The sequence below is a fragment of the Hypoxylon fragiforme genome (genome assembly GCF_022984875.1).
Source record: "Hypoxylon fragiforme strain CBS 206.31 chromosome Unknown GGS25scaffold_2, whole genome shotgun sequence".
Taxonomy (NCBI): Eukaryota; Fungi; Ascomycota; class Sordariomycetes; order Xylariales; family Hypoxylaceae; genus Hypoxylon; species Hypoxylon fragiforme.
In genome coordinates this window covers 2,790,004-2,817,156 of record NW_026054757.1, presented here as the reverse complement: position 1 = coordinate 2,817,156, position 27,153 = coordinate 2,790,004, and the positions used below count along the sequence as shown (strand labels likewise).

The 27,153-nt window shown below is 48.3% G+C and overlaps 7 protein-coding genes across 7 annotated transcripts; 3 read left to right on the top strand and 4 right to left on the bottom strand.

Annotated features, from left to right (window-relative positions):
* Window positions 1-165: 165 nt before the first annotated feature.
* On the bottom strand, window positions 166-15,418 carry GGS25DRAFT_135012 (midasin). Its single transcript, XM_049256258.1, has 3 exons — window positions 8,029-15,418; window positions 7,657-7,974; window positions 166-7,599 (listed from the first exon to the last, which is right to left on the bottom strand). The coding sequence occupies exons 1-3, from the start codon at window positions 15,304-15,306 to the stop codon at window positions 346-348; spliced, it is 14,850 nt and encodes a 4,949-aa protein (XP_049120331.1). The 5' UTR covers window positions 15,307-15,418; the 3' UTR covers window positions 166-345.
* Window positions 15,419-15,535: 117 nt separating this feature from the next.
* On the top strand, window positions 15,536-16,789 carry GGS25DRAFT_477006 (ClpS-like protein). The gene is made up of 3 exons (XM_049259813.1): window positions 15,536-15,741; window positions 15,766-16,044; window positions 16,151-16,789. The coding sequence occupies exons 2-3, from the start codon at window positions 15,820-15,822 to the stop codon at window positions 16,469-16,471; spliced, it is 546 nt and encodes a 181-aa protein (XP_049120330.1). The 5' UTR covers window positions 15,536-15,741; window positions 15,766-15,819; the 3' UTR covers window positions 16,472-16,789.
* A 22-nt stretch (window positions 16,790-16,811) lies between these two features.
* On the bottom strand, window positions 16,812-18,146 carry GGS25DRAFT_477005 (6-phosphogluconate dehydrogenase C-terminal domain-like protein; the record flags this gene model as incomplete). The annotated part of the gene is made up of 2 exons (XM_049259812.1): window positions 18,054-18,146; window positions 16,812-17,951 (listed from the first exon to the last, which is right to left on the bottom strand). The coding sequence occupies exon 2, from the start codon at window positions 17,876-17,878 to the stop codon at window positions 16,814-16,816; it is 1,065 nt and encodes a 354-aa protein (XP_049120329.1). The 5' UTR covers window positions 17,879-17,951; window positions 18,054-18,146.
* Window positions 18,147-18,415: 269 nt separating this feature from the next.
* On the bottom strand, window positions 18,416-20,042 carry GGS25DRAFT_477001 (CTD kinase subunit gamma CTK3-domain-containing protein). The gene is made up of 3 exons (XM_049259811.1): window positions 19,714-20,042; window positions 19,480-19,656; window positions 18,416-19,398 (listed from the first exon to the last, which is right to left on the bottom strand). Exons 1-3 carry the CDS (start codon window positions 19,873-19,875, stop codon window positions 18,970-18,972), a joined length of 768 nt encoding a protein of 255 aa, XP_049120328.1. The 5' UTR covers window positions 19,876-20,042; the 3' UTR covers window positions 18,416-18,969.
* Window positions 20,043-20,855: 813 nt separating this feature from the next.
* On the top strand, window positions 20,856-21,903 carry GGS25DRAFT_518449 (pyrroline-5-carboxylate reductase; the record flags this gene model as incomplete). The annotated part of the gene is made up of 2 exons (XM_049263540.1): window positions 20,856-20,919; window positions 20,999-21,903. 2 exons carry the CDS (start codon window positions 20,856-20,858, stop codon window positions 21,901-21,903), a joined length of 969 nt encoding a protein of 322 aa, XP_049120327.1.
* Window positions 21,904-22,120: 217 nt separating this feature from the next.
* On the bottom strand, window positions 22,121-24,226 carry GGS25DRAFT_134946 (acyl-CoA N-acyltransferase). The gene is made up of 3 exons (XM_049256257.1): window positions 23,907-24,226; window positions 23,578-23,853; window positions 22,121-23,525 (listed from the first exon to the last, which is right to left on the bottom strand). The coding sequence occupies exons 1-3, from the start codon at window positions 23,917-23,919 to the stop codon at window positions 22,339-22,341; spliced, it is 1,476 nt and encodes a 491-aa protein (XP_049120326.1). The 5' UTR covers window positions 23,920-24,226; the 3' UTR covers window positions 22,121-22,338.
* Window positions 24,227-24,466: 240 nt separating this feature from the next.
* On the top strand, window positions 24,467-26,762 carry GGS25DRAFT_476998 (Zinc/iron permease). Its single transcript, XM_049259810.1, has 4 exons — window positions 24,467-24,930; window positions 25,019-25,035; window positions 25,087-26,082; window positions 26,145-26,762. Exons 1-4 carry the CDS (start codon window positions 24,892-24,894, stop codon window positions 26,326-26,328), a joined length of 1,236 nt encoding a protein of 411 aa, XP_049120325.1. The 5' UTR covers window positions 24,467-24,891; the 3' UTR covers window positions 26,329-26,762.
* Window positions 26,763-27,153: the final 391 nt, after the last annotated feature.

Sequence of the window (27,153 nt, the reverse complement as noted above, 5' to 3'; positions counted from 1 at the left end):
ATTGTTAGGTATGTATGTAGGTGGTACTCAGCTTGTTGCTTCCATCTTCTTAGAAGCATGATCGTGGGGAAGGGGGGGGGGGGGGGGGGGGTTCACAATAATGTATATTACCCGAGTAAAACAATCACATGCATATATCCAAGAGAGTCAAAAGATCAAATCATAACTTTTAATTGTATCACGTATCTACCTACGTACATGTATATCCGTTCTAAGAAACCCCTATGAACTAGGTAGCAAAGCACCTCCTGGTACCTACTAAACACACCAATAGGTACCAACGCCAAACTCACCACCAAAATACAACAACAAAAGAAGTGCCCATTTTCACGAAAAAAAGAAAAATCAAGAATTCACCTCCGCAAACCAGGTCCTCAGCAACCCCGCCAGCGCCCCCGGCAGATCCTCGAGGTTGTGCACTATAAGGTAATACTGGAACGGGAACGAGTCGAGGTAGTACTCGGTCGTGATCTCGTCATTGCCCAAGAACTTTACTTTCTTCAAGTTAACGACGCTCTGCTTGTGTTTATCCGCAGCACTGCCACTCCCGGTATCGTCCATGATGATAAACACAATCATGATGCGCTCCTCCATCGCCTCGCGAAGCAGCAATCGTATCTGCTCGTGGGCGGCGGACGGCGTGAGGCCGTCGGACAGGATGAGCGCGAGCTGCCAGAGGTCCTCGGCGCCGCGGGTGGTGCTGTTGAGGCGGGCGAGGCGGAACCTGTCGATGGTCTGCTTGATGAGGAGCTCGATGTCGGTGTGGTCCTGCTGGAAGGCGAACCTCTGCAGGACCTTGGCGCCGGCGTCGTGGGAGGCGAAGGGCTCGGTGAACTCGTGGGCCATGAAGACGTTGGCGCCGAAGCCGAGGATGCCGATCTGCCCGACCTCGAGCATGGTGAGGGCGCGGGAGACCATGACGAGGGACTCGAGGGCGAGCTCGCCGGAGCTCGATTCGCCCATGCTCTTGCTGTCGTCGACGCAGAGCAGGATCTGGTAGGATCGCTTCGTCGGGATGGCTCGGCGCATCCATATCTTGTCCCTCTTATAACTGGAGGCGATGTAGGGGATGATGCGCTTGATGTTGAGACGCTTACCTGTTCGGTAGGATCCCGAGAGTTTGGTCGACTGAGATGGAGTTAGGATCAGACGTAGCTGCGAAGTCAAAGCTAATGAAAGTGGGTGAGTTTTGCTTTGGAATGAGGTCCATTGGTGCATAGCCTCTTCGAACTCCCGCAACTCTTGACTTGGGTCTGACAGGTGGGTTGACGATAGCTGCGTAGATGTCTCCTGAATATCTTCCTCCGCCTCTTCTGGGGCCGGCGACCCATTGGTTGGCGGTGGAGTGTCACGATTGTAAGCACCTTGCCGAGTTGAAACCCCAGCGGGCTTCTCCTCCTTTTCTGTATCTTGTTGCTCTAGATTATCGAGTGGTTCTGAAGTGTCCATATTGTCGGCTTCATTATCTTCTAACTCATTTTCATCTTCTGGTACGATTCGATTGTCTACCGGTTGATCCTCTTCGTCGATCGCCATCGACTCATCAATGTTCTGCTTTTGCTCTTCATTTGACGTGCCCATTGCTTGAGCGTCCGGAGCAGACTCATCATTTTGGATATGTTGGAATTCCTTGATAGCCGACTCCTGTTCCGAATTATTATTTTGGTCTTTGGAGTCTTGCTCCTGAGCCTCTTTGATCTCTCGTTGTTGTCTATGCCATTTCTCTAGGGCATCTCCAAGGGCTTTGAAGGGTTGATGAGTAGACGAATCTTTAGCGTCATCGTCGATTTCTGTCTGTGGAGGCTGCTCCTGAGCCTTTGACACACTACCTTTCTTCCCAGCCGAGGTTTCTTGATCTGCTGCATTCTCACCCATCCCCCCTTCTTCACGCTGAGCGGCATTGTTCTGGTCATTGTTCGCCTCTTCGGTCTGGTTAGGATCCTGATCTTGCCCACCACTCCTCACATCACTCGGCGCAGTGTTCTCATCAGCCGCCTTAACTTCATCAGATGGCAACTCAGCCATCTCACGGTCTTCCGCTGATTCCTCTGGTGCCTCATCCGCCTCTTCGTCTTCCTTGATCGTAGGATCTTCGTCCTTTTCTTCACCTTCTTCCTGCTCTTCCTCGTCACCATTGTCGTTATTAGCAGGCGCAGTCTCCATTTCGGCATCTTCGCCATTCTCACCCTCCGCGTCACTCATCTGTTTTTCTGCTCGTTCCTCTTGGCCCACGTCGGAGAGTTTATCTATCTCATCGTCGCTAATAGAGGACATGGAATCATCATCATTCCCATCGATATCCATATCGTCCGGTAGTTCCAAGGTATCCTGTTCTTGGACGTTCTGATCTTGCTTGTTTGCTTCCTCTGGGTCTTGTTGTCGTACGTCCTCTTCTTCTGCGGCAGGATCATCGTCGGCATTGTCGTCATCCTGATCGTCTTCTCCTTGTTCGATGTTTTGAGCGTCAGGTTGCGCGTCAGCAGCTGTCGGTTCGTCGTCCTTTTTCTGTCCTTTCGTATCCTCTCCCTGCTGGTCCTTCTCTGCATCCTTTTCGTCCTCCCCGTCCCACATCTTCTCGTCAACAGCGGAAGGATCCAAATCATCAACGTCTCCTGTTTCTTCATCCATCTCGTCATCATCTTCCTCTTCGTCACCAGACTTCGCATCTTCCTCTTTATCATCGCCGCCCTCTACGCTTTCGAGATCGCCTTCCATCTCCTGGTCAGCCATATCAACAGCGTCTTTCTCATCTTCCATTTCTTGGTTGGACTCTTTATTTTGCTCTTGCGCAAGCTCGGACAGGTCTTCGTCAGGCTGAATATCCTTGCTTATATCCTCAGCACCCTCTCCGTCCCCAAGACCTGTCCCACTTTCAAGTTCCCCGGCGTCGCCCGAGGTTTCTTCAGACTTTTCTTGTGGAGTACAGAAGCCCTGAGAAGCTAGTTGAGTGAAGCTCTTGCTCAATTTGTAGCCGAGTTTGCAAGTGCTTCTGTGAACGCGCGAAAAGGCATGAATTGTCCCGTCACAAATAGTCTCGTACTGACTTATGATTGGGGTGACGACAGAAAGCAAGGCTATTGATATCTTGTTGATAGAAGGATCGGTGAGATCGACTTTAGCGAAAAGGTTCATAGTCTCTGTAATACTCTTCTCGACCTTGTCCATGCGTAAAGCTCGCATGGAAGCCGCCATAGCTTCACCGTATTTAATTAACCATCCCGGCTCTTCTTGAGAAGCAGGCAGTTTCGCCATTGCCTTGTTAAATTGCTCAATAGTAACGAGAATACTGTCGCAAAGGTCTTTTACAACATGGAGGAGGCTGTCGGCTTTCTCGGTCGTTAGAGTCGAATCAGATATGGATTGCTCGTCAACAACAGTCCAAAGCTGGATTTGTTCAAGCAGGAATGCCAGGCTTGGCCAATCTCGACACGCAGCATCTAGCTCGCCCCTAAATTCATCGAGGGATGAACTAATAGAAGCTTGCAACTGCCTCTTCTGGAGTGAGTCAACTTCGTGGGGCAAGGTCGGCAACAAGCTCCAGTTAGCTGATAGGGCATTCATCTTTTCCAGCCAGGTATGTAGGAGGCCAAGGACCCCCTTGTTATCAATATGGCCAAGTTTACCATGAAGCTCAACGAGGTGTATACCGACTTTGATGATCTGGACAAGCCAAGTAGAAGCTCTTTCATGATTACCCGACAATGTCTTTCGTTTGATCTCTTCACCAGGGCTAGAAGCACCAACTGAGCGCAAATGGCTTGAGCAAGCTGACAATGCACTGTGGTTCTTGATTACAGTTGCTAATTCGTGTCTCTGGCCCAATGTGACATAGATTATGCCCTCGAGTAATCCGATGCTTCTGTCGACTTCCGCGGCGGTCAAGTCATCTGAATGGTCCTGGTAGGCATTCCTGACCCGAGGTGCAAGATCTAGCATCTTATGGAAATAGTAATTGGTACTATCGAGCCCCTTTAGTGACTCTGACGCGAGTGCTTGTGACGTGGCAAGCACCGTAGATAGCGCATCTTGTCTAGATAAAACGTCGGTGCCGAGATTGTACTGGATACCCATCTGCCTAGCTTCTTTTAGAGTCTCGGCAAAGAGTTTCCGTTTTCGCGATTTCAGATGCTTCACCAAAGCCTTGTTCTCCTCATTCAAGACCCCGGGCGTCTCTTTGCGTAGCTCCAGAGCTGATGACTCAAGCTGAGAGAGGAACAGGTCAATAGCTTCACCGGCATCGATGATAGAATCTGGAATCCGGCCGAGTTTGCTCATAATTTCGGTTGTCTTGTCAATGTTGGCAAGTCTCCTGTACGTATTCGTCCAGCCAGGGACATGTTCGGAACACAACTCGAGAGCAGATCTGTCAACGACCTTGGCCTTTGTTAGAGCCTCAGTTGCTCCAGAATCAACGTGTACCTCATCTGGGAGTCCACCTTCTATGATAGGCTTCATGGGCTTGCCCAGGACTTCTCTAAACTTGCGTACAATCCTGAAAAGTTTGTGATGAGACTTGCGAGCGCTTTCTCTAAGCGCAACGATATTTGTGTCCTTCCAGCTAGCCAATAGCAGAACGTCCTTCATTTTCTTTTCAAGGGGAGTTCTCCCGATACGAATCAAATCATCAACGGCCTTCGTGTATCGAGAATAGAAGCTGATGAAGTTATGGAGGCCATCACGAACTATAGAAATTGAGGGGTAGTCCGTTGTGAGGGCCTGTAGTTGCTCGAGTAGTTGCTTCAGGAGACCGAGCCGGCTAACGAACTGTCCAACAGGGGCCGATGAAAAGTATGTATCCAACTCACTCAGCAAGTTTGAGACATGTTGCGAAAGATCATTTCCAGCTTGAACCATAGTCAGCGGCACGGCGATGATAGCTTGGTAGGCAATGAACCACCAAGAACTAGCATCCTCCTCGATCTTCTTAACTTCCATATCAAAGAGCTTTCCCCATGTGGAGAGTTCTAATCGTCGCCATCGAACAAGCATATCCGTCAGCTGGTTGTATAACGGCAACGCGCTGTAGGTTTTGCTTGCCCAGCCGCCGAACTGCCATTCGTAGACAAAGGCATGCAACTGTTCTACCTTCGATATCGTACTTGCGAGGGGATCAGAGTGTCCAAGTGCGAATATTTTATCGCACCACAGCACCACATCAACCAGTGGCTGCAAGTGCCCTATTTCATCAATCTGTTGAAGTTGTCGGAAGTGGATGCGGATATCGTTCACCAGGCTAACAAGCTTCCGTGCCTCGGGGAGGTTACTATCTGTATAGAAGTTGTAGTCGGCAGGACAAGTAGTAGAACCAATGTCCTTCAACGTTTCGTCTAGGGTCAAAAACGTAGCTGGAAGCATACTACGGTCCGTGACTGTAGAGGCGGCATCTTCTGATATTTTTTGAGCAAAAGCTCTGTTAAGATTCAATATGCTTTCAGATGCGTCTCGCGGTCTGAGGAAGATTTCCCTATGTGCCCGAGCCAACCTGATTGCCAGAGCTCGAGCATCATTGACCTTGGGTTTCTCTGCGCGAGGAATTTTGTCATCCTCGTCGAAGCTCGGAAATAGTTCATCAAACTCCTCCTGCTCTGCTGCCTCTTCTTCATTCAGTCCGCCACGGTAGCGATACCAACTGTTCTTAGTCTCTTCAGCTTTCTGATCCGCTTCAAGCTTCTGGGTCCACTGATCGTATACCGAATGGACCGCCTGGAAAGCACTCTGCTTGACTGCTTTTAGTCCATCGGAACCTTCGATAGAGACTACCATTCCAGCATATTGGAGCACCTCAAAGCTATGAGACTCGGCTAATCGTATAGCCGGAACATTAAGTTTTCCTCCAAGGAAAGGTGCTAGGTCGGGTAGTGTATTCGACGAATGTTTGCGATCTACGGCTCGTGAGCTACCGGCTTCTCGTCCTAGGTATAGACCAAGTTCCAGACAATGGGTCATATTGATGACTGGTAAGACGATATCCTCGTACGCGCGGTATCCTCGCTTCAGGCCTTGCTTCAGGCGGAATCCGACCATCGACACATTTTCGTGGATGACACGTAGCTGTTGCGTGGCTGTCTCTGAGCCTGAGCAATGCTGGACTAGTATCGAACTGATATCAGAGTTAAGGATTTGAAGCAGGCTATTAAAATCTGTCTGGACCTGTGGAAGTTGAGAAACCGCAGGACGATAGACAGTTTGAACTGCGCCAGGGGAAGGTCCAAGATCATTGATATCTTTTTCCAGCAGTTGACATCTCAGATTTGTAGACTGGCCGGTGTGAAACTCTTCAAAGTCCTGTAACATCTGGACTTGCTCTTGTAAGTCAGCCAAGAGCTTGCTATAGCTGTCTAACTCGAGTTTGGGCCTCAGCTGTGGGTCAAATGCCTTGTCGGGAACGAAAAGCTCGATTAAAGCAGCGGACAATTTTACCCAAGCGTTTGCTAAGTAAGCACGCTGTTTGGTAGAAGAGCACCGATACCCAACCCAAGACATAAGAGCAGGAATTAGGTGATCAGCTGCAATTTTAGAGATGTCACTAAGATGTGCTTTCGTGCCGGGGAAAATCCTCTCTATGTCGAATATCAAATCGTCTGTATTGAACAATTTGATAACGGACTTATCCGGTACCGCGGAAATGTTCTGGGCTGTGACGAACAGTGTAACCAAAGACGGCTCACAGCGAGATACCACATCCATCATGAGGCACCAGAGCACGTCGCTAAGCTTCCCAAGTCGGTCAGCCGCGATGGATTCCGTGTTTGAGCAAATCTGTCGTGCTAGTATGGGTAATTCTGCATCAAGTGAAGCTAAAGAGCCAAGGCTCGCTGAATTGATAGCGCCGAGTTTTGATAGAATCTTAGCAGATAAGTTTTCGTCCCAGTTATGCCGTTGGTTTTCATCGCTAGATACGGTTTCCATTGACAGTAGAAGCTTTGATGTATCGGAAGCACTGCTGACAGACATCTGGACACTAAGCGGGATATCAGACAACAAGATTATCTCGTTTGCTGTTCGTGGCAACTCGGTCTGTCGTGATATGCAATCGAGTGCAATAATCTGTCTCATTATGTCGAATTCGTTAGCCATAAAAGGGGTAGCTGAAGTATCATTCTCGGGTAGCTTCTTGAGCAACTGTTCGATTTCCGTTGTCAATACTGTCAGAAGATTATCCACATCTGGTCCATTCAGTCGAACAAGTCGGTATGCATGCACGAACGAGTTCATGATCTTGGCAAGATCTGAGGGAGTAGCCGTAGACTTCCATTTGACCAAGTCAAACTGCGAGGCCAACTGTTCCATGAGAGAAACACGATTGAAAAGTGGCTCATCTCCGATTAAGATAGGCCTCAAGACCACCCAGAGTTTCTCCATGCTCAGGCCTGTGCATAGCCTGTATCCAGTGGTAAAGCATTCCTCTAATCCTTTTAGAATTTGATGTGCTAGCTTTTGTGTTTGCATATCTTGAACCCGGGATATATAGCTGGATAGCATATTTGATACGGTGCCCAGATGAACTCGGAACAACGCCTCATCAAAATCGTTCATGATAAGGTACGCAAATGTCCTTTGCCAATGATGAAGAATATCTCGACAGAGACGGCTTCGGTCCTAATATTATCGTTAGCAGTTGCAAGACTTATTTATACCTCAGCGAGTGAAACTCACTCTCCATGAAGTAGGGTCGTGAATGTTGACGTGCAAGAATGAGCCAAGCTCTTCTAGGACGCCAGTGAGGAATTTAGCCGCCTCTACAGTAGAGTCTTTCGACACAGCAGCAACGCTGCCAGCGAGACGCGAGCGTTGGAACCGATTCAACTGTGATACTTGTTTGCCGGTGCGTCTTCGGTCGTGCGCTTCCATCTGTTTCCAGGAACTAGTAATCTTCACTTGAAGTTCATAGCATCTTCCTAACCAAAATGGAAGCTCATAAGACTGCCACTGGAAACAAGGAACAAGAACCGAGTTTTGCAAAGGGTGGATGGGCTAGGTGGTTGTTAGCATGCAATCAAAGTGATAAAGGGGAAGGGGTAAACTGACCTGTATGTCGTAAAGGCTACGCGCAAATTCTGTAGGTAAACCTTCATAAATCTGGCGAATGGAATTATGGACCGATTCAATCAAGGGCAACTTGTGAATTGAGCTGAGTTGATTCAGATTATCTTGAAGAATCTGGGGCCCATCGGTTGAACCGAGCTGAAGTAATAGCGGCGTCCTCCATGACCACCCCTGAAACTCAAAGAACTTTTCGAGAAGGATTGAATCATCGAACGATACGCAAGATGTAGCTACGGGACCCACGTGTTTTCCATGGAGAGCTTCAAGTTTTATCGCTGAAGAGACTAATTCAATCCTCTGTAAGCTTGATTCTATGTCAGTAACTCGACCTCGCCAAGACACAAGAGCTGACTCGCGAGGTTCGATGTAGATCTCGATAGCTCGGTTCCTCATCGCTCGCGAGAGTTCGCCATAACGGGGATCAACAGTTAAGAAGACCCTGAAATCAGGATGCGGTTTGATAATTCGAGGCTCTCCATTCGGACCGCAGTTTTCATTGATGATCAAGTAGCCACCCGGTTCAAGTAAAGAATTCAACCGGTCAAGAACGGAAGCGTTACAAAGGTTTGCATTGTCAAGCACTAGCCAATGCCCCTTCTGGAGAGCTTGAACAATAATGCCGTCCAACCACTCAAATCTAGGATTGGAGACGCCGACGGATTGTTGAAGGAGTATGCGCACATCAGAGAGTGCAATCGCCAGCTCTGATTCTCCAGGGATCTGACTTTGAAGCTTCTCTATATGGCTTAGAAGACCTTGACGCTCATCTGCTTCGTCTTTTATAGAATTGAGTGCGTTCAGTAGATTGACTGCGGAGTCAGGGACGCCTTCGACTAATAAGTTTATGATGGAGAATTGCAGGACCTCTTGCAATTTCCTCAGCGCGGTATTGATCTCGCGTAAGGGGTCAGATTGTTCAAATCCTCCAACGAGATCCATAGTGTCTATATCAGCGTTCATTGGAAATGTGACAAGCGATTTACCACACGATGCAGCAGTATGTCTTAGAAGCATTGATTTCCCACTACCTGAAGGGCCCACGAGGATACATGGGATATTCTGTTTGACGCAGATCAAAAGGGACTCCATCTCTGAGAGTCGAGGAACCACATCCATGCCAGGAAACTGTGATGGCTGTATAAGTCGGTTCCGATCCATTAACGCGAGTCCAACTTGGAGTGATGAGGAACACATGCTGTGGTATAATTGGTGAGATTTCGGTGGTGACCCAAATACCTCTGCAAAAAGCTTGTCAACTTCAAGTCTGTCATTCTCCGTTCGAAAACGTTGCCGTATCGTGATGCTCAAGAAATCGTCAACTTGAGCAGTGCTAAGCAAAGGATCTGGTGACGTGAGTAGACTCAGCCAGCGGAGTGTATCGCGAAGATTGAATTCCCACGGACTGCCTTGGGACCCAAATACTCTTTCAACAACGATCCGAGCATCAAGGCCAGAGATGAAACTGATCAATTGTCGAATTGTTTCGGTGGGTACTCCGGGGAAGTTATGCTGAGCGATTAGCATGAGATCCTCCTCACTGAATACATCAGCATATACGACGATGAAGCGATTGACAAAGGAGCTAGGCAATCCTTTTCGCCCTCCACCTTGGTGATGTGGGTTTTGCGCTGAAAACAGGCAGAAGTCGGGATGTCTTTTGAAAACTTGATCTAATTCGGAGACATAAACTTCTCCTCGATGATCGAGACATGCATTTAAGCCTTCAAGAACAGACTGAGAGGCCAAGTTCATCTCATCCAGGAGGACCCATTCTCCGTTTTGCATAGCACGAAGGAAAGGGGCATCTCTCCAGGCAAAGTGGCCAGCTTCGGCTCCTTCAATGGGCACATCCGTCCCAAAGAGATCCATAAGATCAGTTTGGTCAGATAGATTGATTCTCGTCAAAGGCCGTCCGCATGCTCGAGCCAGGGCGCTGACAAGCGTGGTTTTTCCTACGCCTGGGCTACCTTCTAGCAGAATTGGCTTTTGTAGGTTAAGAGCACGAATTATTCTCATCGCGTTGAGTTTGGTAGTGGGAGCATGTAAGGCAAATCCCGTCTCGAAGTCATCATTGGCGGTGCGTTCGATGGAAAAGTCGCCAATTTGCAGTTCGTCAGCTTTGATAATCAGTTGCAGTGGTGCTCGGTATATCGCAGTGGCATCACAGTTAAGAAGCTCACTCAACTTATCTAGACATGTTTGTCGTTGCGTGTCCATGCTCTTAGGGTCAATCGCAATCAATGCAGAAGGGTTCGCACCTAGAGTATCGATGAATACAGTGGCGGCTCCATGGACTACCGATGATACTGCTTCTCGGCCAGCGCTCTCGTTGACAAATTTAACCCAAACAAGAATATCTCGAATGGAGAAGGCCGTCGAGGCCGTGGATCGGAAATTATGCCCAAACCAATATGAGAAATGAACAATAACGTTGGAGAACGCTTGGAACTCGGGCTTGAGCTTGGAGGAGACAATATTCAATACATCTTCGTTTTCGGACAGAGGAGGCACCCAGATCTCAGTAAATCGATTCCTCAGCGCGGGGGATAGTTCCTTCTTGCCAAAGTCGCCGCCGGGGTTCATGGTCGCGAGGAATTGGAAGCCATCGGAGCCTTTAATAAACGAATCATCCACCCCCTTTTCCGCGAGGAGTAAGGAGCGCTGGGGTTCTAGAACAGAGTTGAGTCTTTCCAAGACAGAATCATCCGCGAGTGATATCTCATCAAGAAGGAAAAATTGGCCATCTCGCATAGCATGGACTAAACTTCCGTCCGCCCACTCAAAGAGAGCCTTGCTCTTGATTTCATTGACCGAGATTTTCCGTTGTAGTTCCATAGGCACGTTCGATAAAATTGACGGGTCTAGAGCATGATATTGTTCTAGCATGATTTCCACATTTCCTTCCACGGTCTGTCCAAGCTGTTGTAGGACTCCAGCAACATCTTGAGCCAACACATCCAGAACAGCACCTCGATTCCTGATTGGTCTCTGAGAACCGATGAGATCGCCTGTTTCGGTATTTTGGTGGGCATTGACGATGTGCAGTTCTTTACCAAGAGACTCGGCAAGGAGTTGGCAGACGGTCGTCTTACCGCAACCAGTTTCTCCCACGAGGAGAACCGGCTCATTGTGACGAAGGGCACTAGCAACTAGAACGTACAAACGGCGCATGGCGTGAGTCCAGACAACATCCTGCTCGTTTTTATGAGGTTGCGTTTTCAGATAGGGTGAGCGGTCAATGTCGTAGAGCTCATGCTGGTCAATCTTGACCTTGAAAACCGTCTCAATTACCTTCTTCACGGCCAGCCTTTCCTCTTCATTGCGAACACGTTCAGCTAGGAGCATGAACCCATTAGCCGCAATTTCCTCTCGAGTTTCTGCCCCTCTCAAGGCCCATCTGAAAAGATCTCTTAGCGTTGCGAAACTATCCTTATTCTCGAATAGTCGACTTGTTTGTCGTAACCTAGAAAGTTCTTTATACACGTTGACGATTCTCTTGCAGTCTGAAGGAGCAGTATGTAAGCTGCGCTTCTGCAGAATAATCTCGAGCTCATCTTCTGGAATGTCGTCAAAATGCAGTTCGAGGAATCGGTTGCGGAAAGCACGCGAGAGTACTTTGCGACCCCCATACAGACCAGCAGGGTTTTGCGTCGCAAATAACATGAAGTTTTCATGTGGACGTACAATCTCCTGCGTCTCGGGAATAAGTAATTCGCGGTTATCATCAAGAAGACGATTTAACGCTTCTAAGACGTCAGTAGGGGCCAGGTTGAGCTCGTCGAGCACGATCCAATGTCCTTGCCGAAGTGCCTGTACTAACAACCCTTCTTGAAATCGCAGTTTCCCACCAGCATCAGAAATGTAAGTTCCGAGGTATTCTTGGAGATCCGTATGCTCGTGATTATTGATTCGCACGAACTTGTTACCGCTGAAATTCGCAAGATACTCGATCATGCTCGTCTTGCCTGCTGATGTAGGCCCCTGAATGAGAATAGGAAAGCGCCTAGTCGAAGTAGCCCTGACCAGATTCAAAAGGTTGCGTTCGATATAAGGCGTGATTATGTAATCCGTTCGTTCAATAGGGGTTTCCTCTCCTCGGAGTAACCAGTAGTGGCGATCCCTGTTTTTGTTGACGAATTTGACGTATTGCTTTCCATCATTAGGGTGTCTTGGTGGCTGTGAAAGTAATGATCTAGCATTTCCATGTCTGTCGAGAAGATGGTGGTAAATTAATGGGACCAGCGTCTCTTCAGATGCTCGGTCCAACAATGTAAGAAACCCCATAGAGAAGCCCTCGAACAAAGCTCGTCGAAGGCCATAATATGGAGAGACGTCATTTACGTAGCTCAAAACACGCGTCAATGTTCGCAGACTGAAATGAGGTACTTCGTTGGCGCCATCCACCAAACGTTTCTCTTCAGCTCGCGTCTTGGTGTTCAAATATAGTCTGGCAATGTCATCGGCTGCCTGTTCGTCCTTGGCACTCTTTCCGCTGAGGTAAACCTTGATAATGGTGAGAAGATCCTTCAAGTCCTTGTCTGGACTACCAACGTAGAACTCAGTGAAGCGCGATCGAAGCCCAAGCGGGAGATCTCGTTTACCAATATCCGTGGCAGGGTTCATGGCTCCGAATATTCGGAAGTCAGGATGCGCTTTGACACGTTCGATTTCACCAGTCTCTGACAATAATAGTGACGGCTCATCATTGACGCCGGAAGCAAGTAGATCAGCTATACTCTCCAGTGTATCAGGTGATGCCAAGTTTATCTCATCCAGTAAGACCCAGTCTCCATTGCGCGCAGCTTTGACGATATTTCCCTCGACGAAGGCAAACGCAAAATTGCCTGAGCCTCCTGAAATCTGGACATTAAATTGCTCTAGATTCCTTGCAAATGCTTCCCAGCGCGGTTGTAGTTCAAGCAAGGATTGTAGCTTCGATTCTGTCTTTCGCCTTTTTGCAGCCGGTCTCCCATTAGGATCGCCACCATCATTATTGACTTCGGGCTGATTCTGAAGCTGGGCCACTATCTTGTTGAACATCGCCGGAGCTTCGTTCCAAAGCTTCGATACCCTCATCCATTGGCCTTTCGCGGTGCATTTTCCTATTTGCTCAAGATACTTCTGGTTCCTGGACGCGGAAATTCCCGTTGAAGCGAACAGATCTTCAAACTCTTCTTTCAGGGGAACGGCGAGGCTTCGAGCATTGACGGGCTTGAACCCCCCTAGAAGATCACCGACTTCACTTTGTTGCGATAAGTTCACAGCCACCAGCTTGTGGCCTAGGGATTCGGCTAGTTGCTGAATGACTGTCGTCTTGCCAATACCAGTCTCGCCTACGAGAAGCACAGGTTCACGTAGTTTGACTGACATTGATATCTGTTCAAGTAGCCTCTTGGAGTGACTAGTACTTGCGAATGGCTTTTTTGATTTTACCACTCTATTAGCATGCTTTCTTCTAGTCAACATAACCCTCCCAATCTTCAAACTATTAGGACTATCTTCCATATGCGGCACATGAGCGTTGAGGTAATGCTCCATGAGCTGTTTGGAGAGATGCATCTCTTCCGCTATGCAGCTGACAAGAGTGGCCCTCGTGTCTGGCCTAGAAATACTACCGCAGAAGCAATCGACCGAGTCCATAAACATCCAGTCTCTCGTAGTCTCACTGATAGGTTCGTCGCCGGTCTTGCAGCCTGAAGCTAACAAGGTTTCTTGGAGTCGACGGCACCATTTTAAGAGATCTCTAGGTGTGATCGGACGGTCAACTGTGCTTCGTCCCGCACCAGTCACAGATGGAACACTGGATAGATTGCAAAGTCTCCTGTAAACCGACATAATCGTCGGAGTATATTTGACTAAGAGGGGATAACTTCCTATGATGATTTGTTCCAGCTCGACTGGCGGAGGAATCTTCACACTCGTCAAGTGCCAGAATCGCTGGCCCAGCATACTGGGGAGATTCTCATGCCCATGCAGTCCTCGGGTAGTTCTAACCGTGGCAAACAGTCGAAAGCTGCTCGAAGCCTCCACAGTCTCCCCACGACTAGGAATCAATAGCTTGCCATGCTCTACGAGTGGTAGTAAGGTACTCATCACTTCGTTCGGGGCTCTATCCAGGTCCTCAATTAAGACCCATCGTCCTTCGCGAACAGCCGTAGTTAAAACACCCGGTCTCCATTCGAAGGAGCCCGGTTTGGAACCTGTAGAGTACAGACCGATGAGCATCTTGGCGTCAGTCTGTTCGTTGAGGTGTAACGTGACCAAACTCGACTCCATGCCCAGCTCACGGGCCAGCTCATGCACGATCGAGGTCTTTCCAGATCCAGGTAAGCCGTGTAGAAGAATTGGGCCCGGTTTTTGAAGACTCTGCGCGAGATTCTCAAGATTAGTTAAGGTAGTTGAAGTGTGCACCAAACTAGAGGATAGGCGTGGATCGCCATTTGGTCTAGGAATAATCGTGGTATTGTACTGAATAACTAGCTCGGTGAGTTGCTGATGGGGAAAAGACTCTCCTGTAAATTGGACGATCTTTGCGTGAGATTCTCGTTGAGATATATCCAAGTCTTCTACTCGTTGACGTTCAAAGAGAGATAGAAACATGTAAGGAACCTGCTCTCCATCAACATCGATAAGTACATCGTTTCCTTCTCCAATGTGTGCGCGGATAAGGCACTCCAACTTATAGTCTGAAGCCTTGAGCTGAATGCAAAGAATCCTGATGGCAAGATATCTGACTGACTTATCGTCATGCTTGCACAGAGCCTGGGTTACTGAAGGCGGTACTAGTTCATTGAATGTCTTTTTCTCAAAATTGAGAAGCCTCCAGAAAGCGAGTAAAACCGGTACTAATTTCGATCCAGAAGCGGTTTGGATATGCGGTTGATTCAAGGAGTTGATCCGGAGAGATCGTGATCCGGGATGTTGTGTAAGTGAGGTTTCCCTAAGATATTGTTCTAGGAAAACGGAGAGGTGAGGGGCGAGTGGAAGGATTCTAGCAAAAGATGTGATGATAGAATCATTTTGATATCCATTCCGGGTCTCTAACAACCATCTGGCGCATATATCGGCGAATATGGACTCAAAGTAGGCAAATATGGATTTGGTAATGTGAGGTATTCGTGCCGCTGTAGAAACGGCATCGAGAAAGTTACCAGGGGTGTGACCAAGTATTATGTCGATCAAATCCGATGGTAAATGTGCTAATAAATCCTTGTTGTCCAAGAGAAGCTTTCTCTGTGGGCTCACGTCAATTTTGGCCATGACTTGGGTGAAAATGTGAATGTTGTGATGAGAAAGTGTGAATTACTGTTCTCATTTTTGGTTGAGTAGTACTAGGTACAGCTACTAATAAAGATCAGATCACCAGTAAAACTTCAACGTTCAAGGTGTAAGTATGTACTAAGTAAAGGTACCATTGTAACTTTTTTCTGCCGTCTCTAAAATTTCCAAATTCTTTAAAAATTTAGGCGGTCAAAGGTGCCGGTACTATCGATAACAAGTTCAATTGGAATTAGCGGCTTCAAGTTCAAGATCATATCTAGATTTGACGCTATGCCTTATTCAACATAGCGTAGTAAGGAAAGGAACGAAGCCGGCTAAGCTTCGTCAATTCGTGCCATCTCCAAAAACTAAAAACTTCAAGAGACACACCCAATTATACGTACAGTCGCATATCTCGAACCTCTCTTGCCTCTCGACTCTGACTCTGACTCTGACTCTGACTCTGACTCTGACTCTGACTCTCTCGACTTGGCCGGACAGGATACAGCAAATATGTCAGCACCGTGCAGATACGCAGTTCGATCCTGCGCCCGATCAATCCACTCCGGTACTTCTGTCCGCGCATCTACCACTTCCTTTCTTCGGAGCACAACTCCTTCGATACAGCGACGGCATGACTCTACAGCTGCCGCCACCAACCCCAAAATCAGCGGCATCGTCGACCAAATTAGTCACTTGACCCTTCTCGAAACCGCCGACCTCGTATCTAGCTTAAAGGTTGGTTTACCCCACCCATCCACTGAGGTTCACTTTTTGTTTGAGCGTCACTGTTTAAATAAGCCCCTCCGAATTTAATAATTAATCGTCAAAAAACAAATTGTAGTCGCGACTAAATATCCCCGACTTACCCGTTGGAGGCTTTGCCGCCGCCCCCGCCGCCCCCGTGGCCGCAGCGGAAGACAACGAGCCGGCGCCCGCTGCTCAAGAGAAGACCCTGTTCAACATCAAGCTGACAGCATTCGACGCTGCGGCCAAGGCCAAGGTTATCAAGGAGGTCAAGAGCTTGTTGGGGCTCAGCTTGGTGGACAGCAAAAAGTTCGTGGAGAGCGCGCCCAAGATGATGAAGGAGTCGGTGCCCAAGGACGAGGCCGAGAAGATCATAGCCACGATGAAGGGGCTCGGTGCCACCGTGACCATGGAATAAGCGCATCTAGATCCCAAGGGGAGCCTACATTACTGTGTATATCCTGTATAACAATACAAGACCCCGGACAACAAATCTGTCCAGTGGCCTAAAGAATCAGCTCAGGGAGTTCAAGTGATGGCTTCACCAGTAGAAGAAATCAGTGCTGGTTAAAACAGACTGAAGCCAACTGTGAATTTCCCAAAGGAAGCATCAAATGCTCTTGCTCTTAAATGGCACTTTCTATCATTTAACATGTAATTGTGACCAGCCTCCACAGCGTGTAGTCTATACATAGTAACTTAGAATACTCCCCCCTGAGCCAACCCGATTTTAACCCCTATACCCCCTCATCCCCACCCCCTAACTCATCTCCTTCCCACGAGACAAACTCTCACTAAGCCCATTAGCAAGAAGATGCACCGTCCTCAGCATCGGCACCGGCACCCCCTTCTTCCCGGCCAACCTAACCGCATTGCCCACAATCGCATCAACCTCCAACCTGCGCCCCGCCAGCGCATCCGCCTGCATCGACGGCTGTATGCCGGGCAAGCCCCTTGCCGCAGCGCGGCGGAGCTGGAACAGCACGAGCTCCTCGCCGACGTCCGCGTACCCGTGCGCGCGCGCCACGGATGCGATCTCCAGCATCACGTCGCGGATGAACCGGAAACCGTCGCCGCCTTCCTCTTGCTGCTCCGGGCCTAGCCGCAGCCGCTCGCTCGCAGTCAGGAACTCCCGGTCCCGCAGCCTCGTAAGCGCGCACACGGGGTTCCACGCCGCGTTCACCAGCAGCTTGACCCACCGCTCCCTCTGCACGTCCGCGTGCACCTGCGCCGTCGCCCCGCCCTGCGCCAGCAGCGCTGCGAATGCGTTCGCCGCTCGCCTTCCCTCTCCCTCTCCCTCTCCTCCCGTTGCGGGATACGCCCCGACGTGCAGCAGCTCGACCTCCGTGTGCCGCACAACCCCCGGCCGGACCTGGGTGGCGGGTAAGTAGGCGACGGTGCTGAGCAGCGGGTTGGCGGGGAACGCGCGGGCGTACTCGTCCTCGATGCCGATGCCGTTCTGGATGAGCACGACCGTAGTCTGGCCCGGTGTCACGGCGGGGGCGATGAGGGAGGCGGTGGAGGGGACGGTGGGGAGGGCTTTGGAGGCCACGAGGACGTAGTCGAACAATCCGTCGTTATCATCTGACTGTTGTTGATGTTGTTGTAGTTGTAGCACAGCCTCCTCAACCGACCTCGCGACGCGCGGGCGGAACCGCAGGTTCTCCCCCCACAGCCCGGAGTGGATGGTGAACCCGTCCCGCGCCACGGCGTCGTAGTTGGAGCGGCATATGGCGGTGACGTTGTGCTCGCCGACGGCGTTGGCGAGAACCCAGGCGTAGCAGGCGCCGAGGCTGCCGGTGCCGAATATTAGGATCTTTGGCATTGAGGTTTGGGTTTATGGGAAATTGTCTCGTCTATATATGTGCTATCTATGTATAGGTATATGTAATGAGCACCTAGGTAAGACGTGAGATGTTATCCGCGCATATCATACGTAAAGGTAAGCACCTACTAACTTAGTAAGTAAGTACTACCTAGGGTATGTAGTGGAACTTACCTATCTCTATTATTGTTGTCGTTGTTGTTATCCTTTTTCTTTGTACATACATACATACATACATACATACATACATACATACATACATACATACCTAGTGGAAGAGTTCAAAAGTTCACCATGACGCTTTAGAATCACTAGAGTATGCGAAGCTACCCAACGTACATATATAGCTACCTACCTCGGGGTATATAAGCCGATCTCAGCCTACCCTACATAGGTAAGTAAAGGAAGCACCAAAATAATGTTTAGGCTTATGTACAATCTTATGTACAATACGTTATTTAGTATATCACCTGCTCTTGATTTACGTCAAACTACAAATGATCTCGAAGTTAATAAAATTACCAACACCGAGTTTCTTCTGGAAACGAGAACAAGAACAAAGAGTTGTCACAGCATACGAGTCTTACTAAATGATGTTATACTGTTGTAATTCAGGGTATCATTAAGATAGTCTATCTGACTACCTACACAGGGTACGGTACAGATGCAGGGTATTAAAGTACCTAGCCATGAGAGTCTGCAAAAATTTACCCCTAAATGCCATTATAGCGGCAAAGTAAAACAGCCTCTCCAATATTAACGCCAGCCTCTCATAGAAAGCAGAAACCAGATTCATTACCTATCTTGATTTTCCTAACCCTAAAACGCCGCGCAATGCATCACAGGCCATGTTCTCTTTCCTGATCTTATCCTTCCTCTTCCATTGACTCTTCGGATGGCTTTTCCACCGGGCCTTTCATCGGGTCCTCCATTGGCTCTACCATTGAGTCAAACCATCTGGAGATAGCCAAGTCCCGCTCACGAGCTTGACTTAGTTCTAAATATCGTCTCATTTTTGTACGCGATTTCAGAGTTCGCAGCGAGTATACTAGCGAGGGCGGCGACGAAGGTGGCGACGGAAGTGGCGCATCCTAATGCAACGAGGTTCCGTTTGTAGCAGCAGCTCTACCTCGTGAGTGGTGGCATTTATCCATGTCCATCTCATCGAGGAACTGCTCACGTTCTTCAATACCAAGGATGTGATCATCCTCACCTAGCTCGCTAGTCTCCTCGTACAGCTTTGCCGCCTCTTCTTCTATGGAGGGTGGGACAGCCCACATGCTCTCGCGCATACGCTTGTGGCGTTCGCGGTCTTCTTCGATGCGTTGTTCAATCTGGCGCTTATCGAGGCGGTTGGAGCTGTTCACGCTGTTGCCATTATGCGAGCTGGGGCCATTGTCACCGTTGGCAGGAGAAGAAAAACCGGTGTCGGCGGAGGTGTCGCGTTCTTTGAGACAGGCTTCGATCTCTGTTACGTGCTGCTCAAGTAAGATGGACTTGTTCATGAGGCCTTGAAGGACCTATGATTCCATGCTGTTAGCTTGATCATGATAGCTTCAATCTAGCCTTGTATATTTCAATCTAGAGTGAGAGAGCCTCACCTTTCGGACAACCTTGACATTGGCAGCGCCTGATCCATCCTCAGGACAAACAGCGTCGACAACTCGAATGAGGTCACGCTGCATCATACGAACATATTCGTTTTGGCGATCTTTAGAGGACATCTCAAGTAGATGTTCGACGAAATACATGATATTGGCGCGTGTGTTCATGCTGGTCTACACTTCACGGTTAGATACTATCAATTCCAAAAGAATGCCAGCAAAAGAGCTTACCTTCTCCAGCTGCTCTAGGATACATGAATGAAGATCCTCATCCATGTCTTTGTACTTGAGAGCATACTGCGCGGCTTTCTGGGCTGACGTTGTGCTAGCATTCATATGTTGCAGTTGAGAACTGAAGCGCATGCGCACTTCGAAAGGGTCTGCGGTCGCCATTGTGACATCACAGCTAGCAAGCGAATGTCGTCGTCTTGGTATAATGAAGAAGATAAGATACTGCAATGGTGGTGGTAGTGTTGTGGCGGTGCTTTGCTTCACAACACACAAAGAGCATGCATGGATTGAAAGTTCGAGGTTGGAAAGATTAAAGATTGAAGCTCCAGCTCAGCGCTGTAACTTTTTGGAACAAGCTCAGGCCCAGGGCTACATGTACATCGGTACTTGAAATGGTAAATGTGGGTACATCTATATACCTAGTATGTAAATAATGCACCATAGCGCGGGGTTCCAAGGTTCTCGGTGACAGTGACACTACTACTAACTAACTAGTACTAGTTATGTAGCACGATAAGATTAAGGTGAGCTAGTACAAATAAGGTGGGCGGTGAAAGCAATTTAGCAGCAGAGAAGTACAAGATAAATTCGGTGCGACTTCGGCTAACTGTTCTAGAAGCACTTAAGTTAGGCACTTATGTAGTTACAGAGTCGGGATTCTTATTAGTCGGGAACAATTTGCTTTTCTTATTGAAGCGGTTCTTCTTCGTTTGGGCTTCCTATTGGGGACCAAGACACCGGAGATCAGAAACCTAACAAGTGTTCCCTAGGAAAATGTGGTGGAACATAATTTAATAGGTACTTTGGGTGATTCGTTAGCTGTCTTTTTTCTTTTCCATGTTTTTTTCTTCAGGCAAAAAATCCCTAAAAATAAAAAAGATCTAGGATTAGAAAAGGGGGTTGTTCCCGTGCGTTTTTCTCGTGCGTTTTTCTATTAGTAGTCTAGTAGTTCCAGTTTCCGCTCTGTTCTTGTTTGCTTGCTCAGGTTTCTCTCTTTCTGCAGCACCAACAACAACAATTAACAATCTCATACATATACTATAACAATATAACAATATAACAATACCAAGACAAACATCCATACCCGTTGCCTCAACGGTTACATACATATCACCATGCCTCAGTCAGGAACGTTCGACAAGATGCTGGCAATCACGCATCATGAGCACAATGCGCCGGAACTGACCTTGGCAGTTCTTGGCTGCGGTATGTCTTGAATTCCCCATAGTACATAACTATAGCGTGCCTTGCAGATCCGATAAGCTAATTTGACGATGATGATCAGGTACCATGGGCGTTGCCATCCTCTCCGGAATCCTAAGCTCCTTGCAAGAGATGTCCGCTCCTCGTCCCTTGCAAACCCCATCCGGACGGTCCACTCCCGCCGACGAGGTCCCATCCCGACTCCCCTCCCGCTTCATCGCCTGCGTGCGCCGTCCAGAGTCTGCTAAACGGGTCAAGCAAGCCCTGTGGGAACACAGCTCTTCGCTCAAGGTCGTCCAGAAGGAGAATGTCGCCGCGGTGATGAAGTCGGACGTGATCATCCTGGCCTGCAAGCCCTGGATGATAGAGGAGCTCCTGAACGAGCCCGGCCTGTCCAAGGCCCTCCACGGGAAACTCCTCATCAGCATATGCGCCGGAGTCACCGTCCCCCAGATCGAGAAGATCCTCCACGGAGCCGTGCCCGAGAAGGATCCAGAGGTTGATGGCCGCTGCAGGATCGTACGGGCGGTGCCCAACACGGCTAGCATAGTTAGACAAGGTGTAACTGTCATTGCGAACAGCGAACCACCTCTGCCACCCCAGACCTCGAGCCTCGTGACGTGGATATTCAAGCGCATTGGCGACGTCATCTACCTTCCTGCCAGGAACATGGACGTATCCACAGCTCTCGCCGGATCTGGCCCAGCATTCTTTTCGCTCATGCTCGAAGCCGCCGTAGACGGTGCCGTGTCTCTAGGACTTCCCCGGGCCGAAGCCCTGCGGATGGCCGCGCAATCCATGAAGGGCGCTGCCGACCTAGTCCTCCACGGCGACCACCCCGCTCTCCTTCGAGACAGGATCAGCACGCCCGGCGGCTGCACCATTCAGGGAATTCTGGTGCTCGAGGACGGCCGGGTACGCGCCACCGTTGCCAAAGCCGTACGAGAAGCCGCCGTCACCGCCAGCCAACTTGGTAAAGGTACTTAGAGTAAAAAGTAGACATAAAGATGAGGAGTGATTATATAGACGTCCACATGGGAAGGAGTTCAAGGCGTTTTCTTTTTACCATAGACTACCTAAGTAAAAACCTAAGTAACACGTCAATGAGATAGCTAGACTAACGAAGCCATTTACTGCTTTGATCCAAGAACTTCGTGATTTTTGCTTCTTTGGTATACGACATGGTATCCGCAATGTGCAGCTCAACGTGCAAGCTTGACATCCTAGTCAAGATGGTGACCAAATGCCCCCTCTCCCCCCCCAATTCATTATCTACTTCCCCTGGAACATAAAACTTCAAAGCCCACCCGGAATGCGAATTGTACAGCGCAGGTATCATGAGAACCACCAGAACTCCTTATCCCCTCAAAAACCAGATATGAAAAATGTTCGATCCAGCCGAGATGACCAAGAACGATCTAGTTACTTGAGATCCTCAACCCGAGCCTTTTTACTGGAAGAGCCCGTTGCTTCAAGGTCGTCATCCAACGTCCTCTTGCCATTAGCAACAGGTGGTTTCGACGCAAACCGCTCAAGAATTATAGCGTACTCCCATTCGACGTTGTCCACGGTCTCATTCAACTTGATGATACGCTCGGTAATCTCAAATTCGCCTAGGACAGAAGCATTGCGGCGGTACAGACGCTGCTTGAGCAGTAGACGCCAAAGCATGTAGGCATGTTTATCTGCCTTTGGCGCAGCCGATCTGCTCTTCTTAGTCTCAATGGCTTCTGGTCGCACAGAATCAGGTAGCTTTGACATGAGATGCATTTCGACAAGTCGCCAGAATTGTCGTGGTGCAATCTTGTTCTGAACTCGGATCTCCTCAAGCTTGACAATGTCAACAATACCGTCGCTGGATTCATTCCCTCGCGAAGATATCTTGGTGTTGTGATGTAATATGCCAGCCTTCGTGGGAACATGAATATCCGTGTTGACCTCGAGCTCAGCGAATTCGGGGACGTTCTTTAGTAAATACTTCAGGTCGCATAAATCTCGCAGTAAATCAAAGTCCTCGTTGGGATCTTCCACTGTCACTTCTTTCGTGGTAGCTGTCTTCAGCCCAAGCTCGAAGATAGTATTGTAGAGAAAAGCGCCAATTCCTTTGCCTTGAAAAGGGGGGAGGATTATAAACTGTGAGATTCTCTTGCGATGAATAGCTTGATCAATAGTGAAGCTATCGTTGGATAGGTCCCATAAATCAGTCTCCTTCTCTGAACTTGGAGATGCCGGTGGGGTAGGCTGTTGGTACATCCAAAAGGTGTAGACTGTCGCATAACCTTGAAAGGTATATTGAGTTTTGCCCGCAGCTTCAGAGTCGACTCCCTTTTTGTAGGCAAAGAACACTGTCCATCTTGCCAAGGAGTGTTCCGGTTCATCATTGCCGTCAGCGTCCTCGCCTATGTAGGATCCACCTTCGATAAAGAACAAAGCCATGAGTTGGACGCGCTTGATTATTTGCAAGATAGCTGGGTCAGCTAAAGTGCCGTACCAAATCTCGTAGACCTCTCCGTTCTTCTCCAAAGTTTTCAGTAGACTTCCGGGGGGCGTCCATGTATCGGGGAGCATTCTCAAAGCCTGGCCAAATTCTTTCTTAGATTGGAAGGCAACTTGACAGTATTAGCAAGTACTGTCAAGAGTTTGTGCGGTATTGGAACGAACCTGCAGGTAAATATTCCTTCATCGTTTCCTTCACATCAAGAGCCTCGACATCACCAACCGTGGAGAATTTCTTATCCGAGGTGATTGTTAGGTTCGGTCGCAAGTCTCTTGCATCATATTCAATGTTGATTCTCAGGCCTTTGTAGCCGAATATGCGCTCATCTTTGCCAAAAATAGGATAAGTGAAACTCGGTTTGAAGGCTGCGATCTTCTCGGTTCCTTTTGGCGAGGGTCGCGCAAGCGAGATAGTAGTCGCCTCAGTAGCGTCGACCGTCCCTAAAGATGAAATTAGTTGATGGTTTTGAATAACAATCACTCAGGTCACATACATTCATCCTCCATCTTGTCAGACGAGTTCACGATGTCAGTCTTATGTACCCAGAGGGAGGGTGTAATATGCAATTTGGCGAAGGAATACGACTTGGGGTTACAATTGAGACTTGGAATGAAAATTAGCGATGTTGGATGATGTTGCCTTTTCGATAGAGAAGTTGAGTTGTAAAAAAGTGTAGGGAGATAACTAGTAAGTTGTAAAAAAGTGTAGGTAGATAGTAAGTTGGTAGAGGAAAAGTTGCGAGATCGTCGCACTTAACGCGCTCAACGAGATCTAAGTACGTCGCGTTATAGATGATGGGAAACCGCGACGCTTATTCAGTCTTACGGATGGAGCACACTTTGAGCACAGATCACTTTACCCTTGTAGACCCTTATAGCCCCTTGAGTCTAAGCCGTTTCAGTACTAGCTCTTAATATAACACTTGATAAGGTACCGCTCAAGATGGAAATTCGGCAGTGACGTGCACATTGGTCCCGCCTAAAAGCAAGTTGCGACAGGGGATAGATGTTCTGAATTTTTAGCGGCCGTTGGTTAGAGGTTACATCCAGCCAACCTAGGTGCCTACGGCAGAACTGTTTCTGAACATTTTATTTTGAGGCTACTGTACCGTCGCAAAAAAAGAAAAAAGCCCTGTAGAAAAAAAGAAAAGAAAAGAAACCATGTCCAACTTTCAACCTAGGATTATCATATTCTCCATTTCTTAGCCTTGAAGCACCACTCTTTTTTTTTTCTCCTTCTTCAATTGTTGCATTATCTGACGTATTAAGGTCCGGGTGGTCTAAGTACTTTAGATAATTGCCTACTCTCCTTTCTTGTAGTAAGAAATTATATTGTTGTCATTGCTTTTGATATTGTCATTGCCATTACGAAGTATCTTCAACCCGATGTGGACTCGACATTAGCAAAGCATCTCTCCTCCAATGAATCGGTAACAGGAACCAGATTCCATTCAGGTTCCTAAAGCGAAATCACTAATCATGGCTGGAACTGGGTTATTCATTCTTCTTGCCTTGACGGTATGTTGTCGACCTTTTCTTGGCCCCTTCCTGATTGTGATTCCCTCCCTTTGTTATATTCGTGAAGGACTAACATATTGTATCCAAGGTTGTGATGGCATTGGCGTAAGTCTTGGGAAAAGGCTACCTCTCATGACAAAATATTAATAAAAACAGCTCCTTCCTAGCCGGCGCATTACCATTATCCATGACCCTATCGCAATCGCAGCTTCGTTTTATATCGAGTATCGGCATAGGCATACTAGTCGGTACGTCTCTAATAGTTATTATACCCGAGGGAATCGAGGCTATAACCGAAGCCTCAACAACCCATACGCAGTCTTCAAACTCAAGAAATATACACATTCCCAGGCAGGCATCTGGGGTCAGTTGGGCAGCAGGATCATCTTTCCCGCGGAGTGATATCGATTGGTCTGTTATATCTAGAAGAGAAGACAGTTTGGATGGTGTTCACAATGCACAGCTTCGTTCAGAAGTCTCTAGCAATGAAGAGCCTACCAACCCTACTCCGCGTATCAGAGCAGCAGAGGATGACCCAGAGATAACGCCAGGAGATGAGGCGAGCCCCGGTTCAGGGTCTCAGCACAGTGGAACAGAAGTTCCCACTTTCTACATTGGCCTTTCTTTGATACTTGGCTTCATACTCATGTTTCTGATTGACCGACTACCTCGCCATGCATCCGAGAACTTCCAACCGCCGCCGCCACCACGACATATCAGCTTGAGTAACTTGGGCGCTTCGTCTCTCTCCCGTGATGAGGAAGAAACCGAGGGTTTCCTAGGCTCCTTAACACCAACACCGAAACAAACGAGAAGCCTAGCAACAACGACAGGACTAGTCATACATGCCGTTGCGGATGGCATCGCAATGGGTGCCTCGGCTACTGCGCCAGACACCAAATTAGGCTTCATTGTGTTCATTGCCATTATGGTACACAAGGCCCCTGCCGCTTTTGGGCTCACTTCGGTGTTACTAAAGCAGGGTCTCTCCAAGCGCGCTGCCCGAGGTCACTTAATCGTGTTTAGCTTGGCTTCTCCCTTTGGGGCCTGGGCAACCTTTATACTTGTCAGTTTCCTCGGTGGAGGTGGGGATAGCGAATCGCATCAATGGTGGACCGGAATGCTGTTGTTATTTTCGGCTGGAACCTTCCTGTAAGTCTGGCTCTAGTGTGCACGTTATACCTATAGGTAATCTTTCTAATCCATGCTTTCAGATACGTCGCGATGCATGCTATGCAAGAAGGTGACTCCCCCTCAGGCCACGACAGTAGCTCGGCAGGCAATGGCTACGCAGACAGTGCTCAACGAAAGCATGCCCACCCGCAGATGCGAGAGACATTAGCGACAGTTGCTGGCATGTTCTTGCCTCTTCTCACACAGTTCGGCCATCATCATTGAGCGGATTCACTAGTTGTCATATCTTCTCAAGGCTAATGTCGACAAAAAGACCATATAAGGAGTTAGGATCTTGGAACTGGATCACTGGCTTATTAACTAAAAATTTAAGAAACGAAATGGGTCTCTGAGTGCACCATCTTTCAACCTACCGAAATAGGTTGGAAATTTGTACCACATACACCAATGTTACATGATCTCCACGAGTTCGAACGTCGGGTCCTTGCTGGTCCATTATAGAATATACCCTCGGTGGCAATGTAAATACCATAACGGAAAGTAATGTCTGGTTAGAAGTGGAAAAGCAGGGTTTTTATTATTATTATCATCATTCATACATATAGGCACGAGCGTGAGATTAGGGCAATGTAGTACTACGTCTACTCATTATCTAGTATATAGTAGCTATATAAAGAGCGACTCGTTACTGTCCCTGACTGCTAGGCAAAGAAGACTAACAAATAGGATAGGAACATATCACTGTCTCTGGAATTCCAAAGACACACTTTAGGTCGAGTAACGCCTCTTCGCGTAGCAGCCCTCGGTGGTCTATTCTGGTACATCAGATTCGGGGAATGAATGTATTCGGCTGCACTGCTTTCCGACGATCGCCTTGGACTCGGTAGCTACTAAGGTTAGGTATCCATACACGTACCAAAAAGTTCCTAGATGGGTAGCAACTTATATCGAGTGATGATTCAGTTATGTTCTTCTCAGTCAAATGGATCTTACACTTATTCCATCCATATTATCGATTCAAGCTGTAACGTGGGTCATCAGGACGTATTATACACAATAGGAAGTTACCTAGTTACCTACCTACTAGGT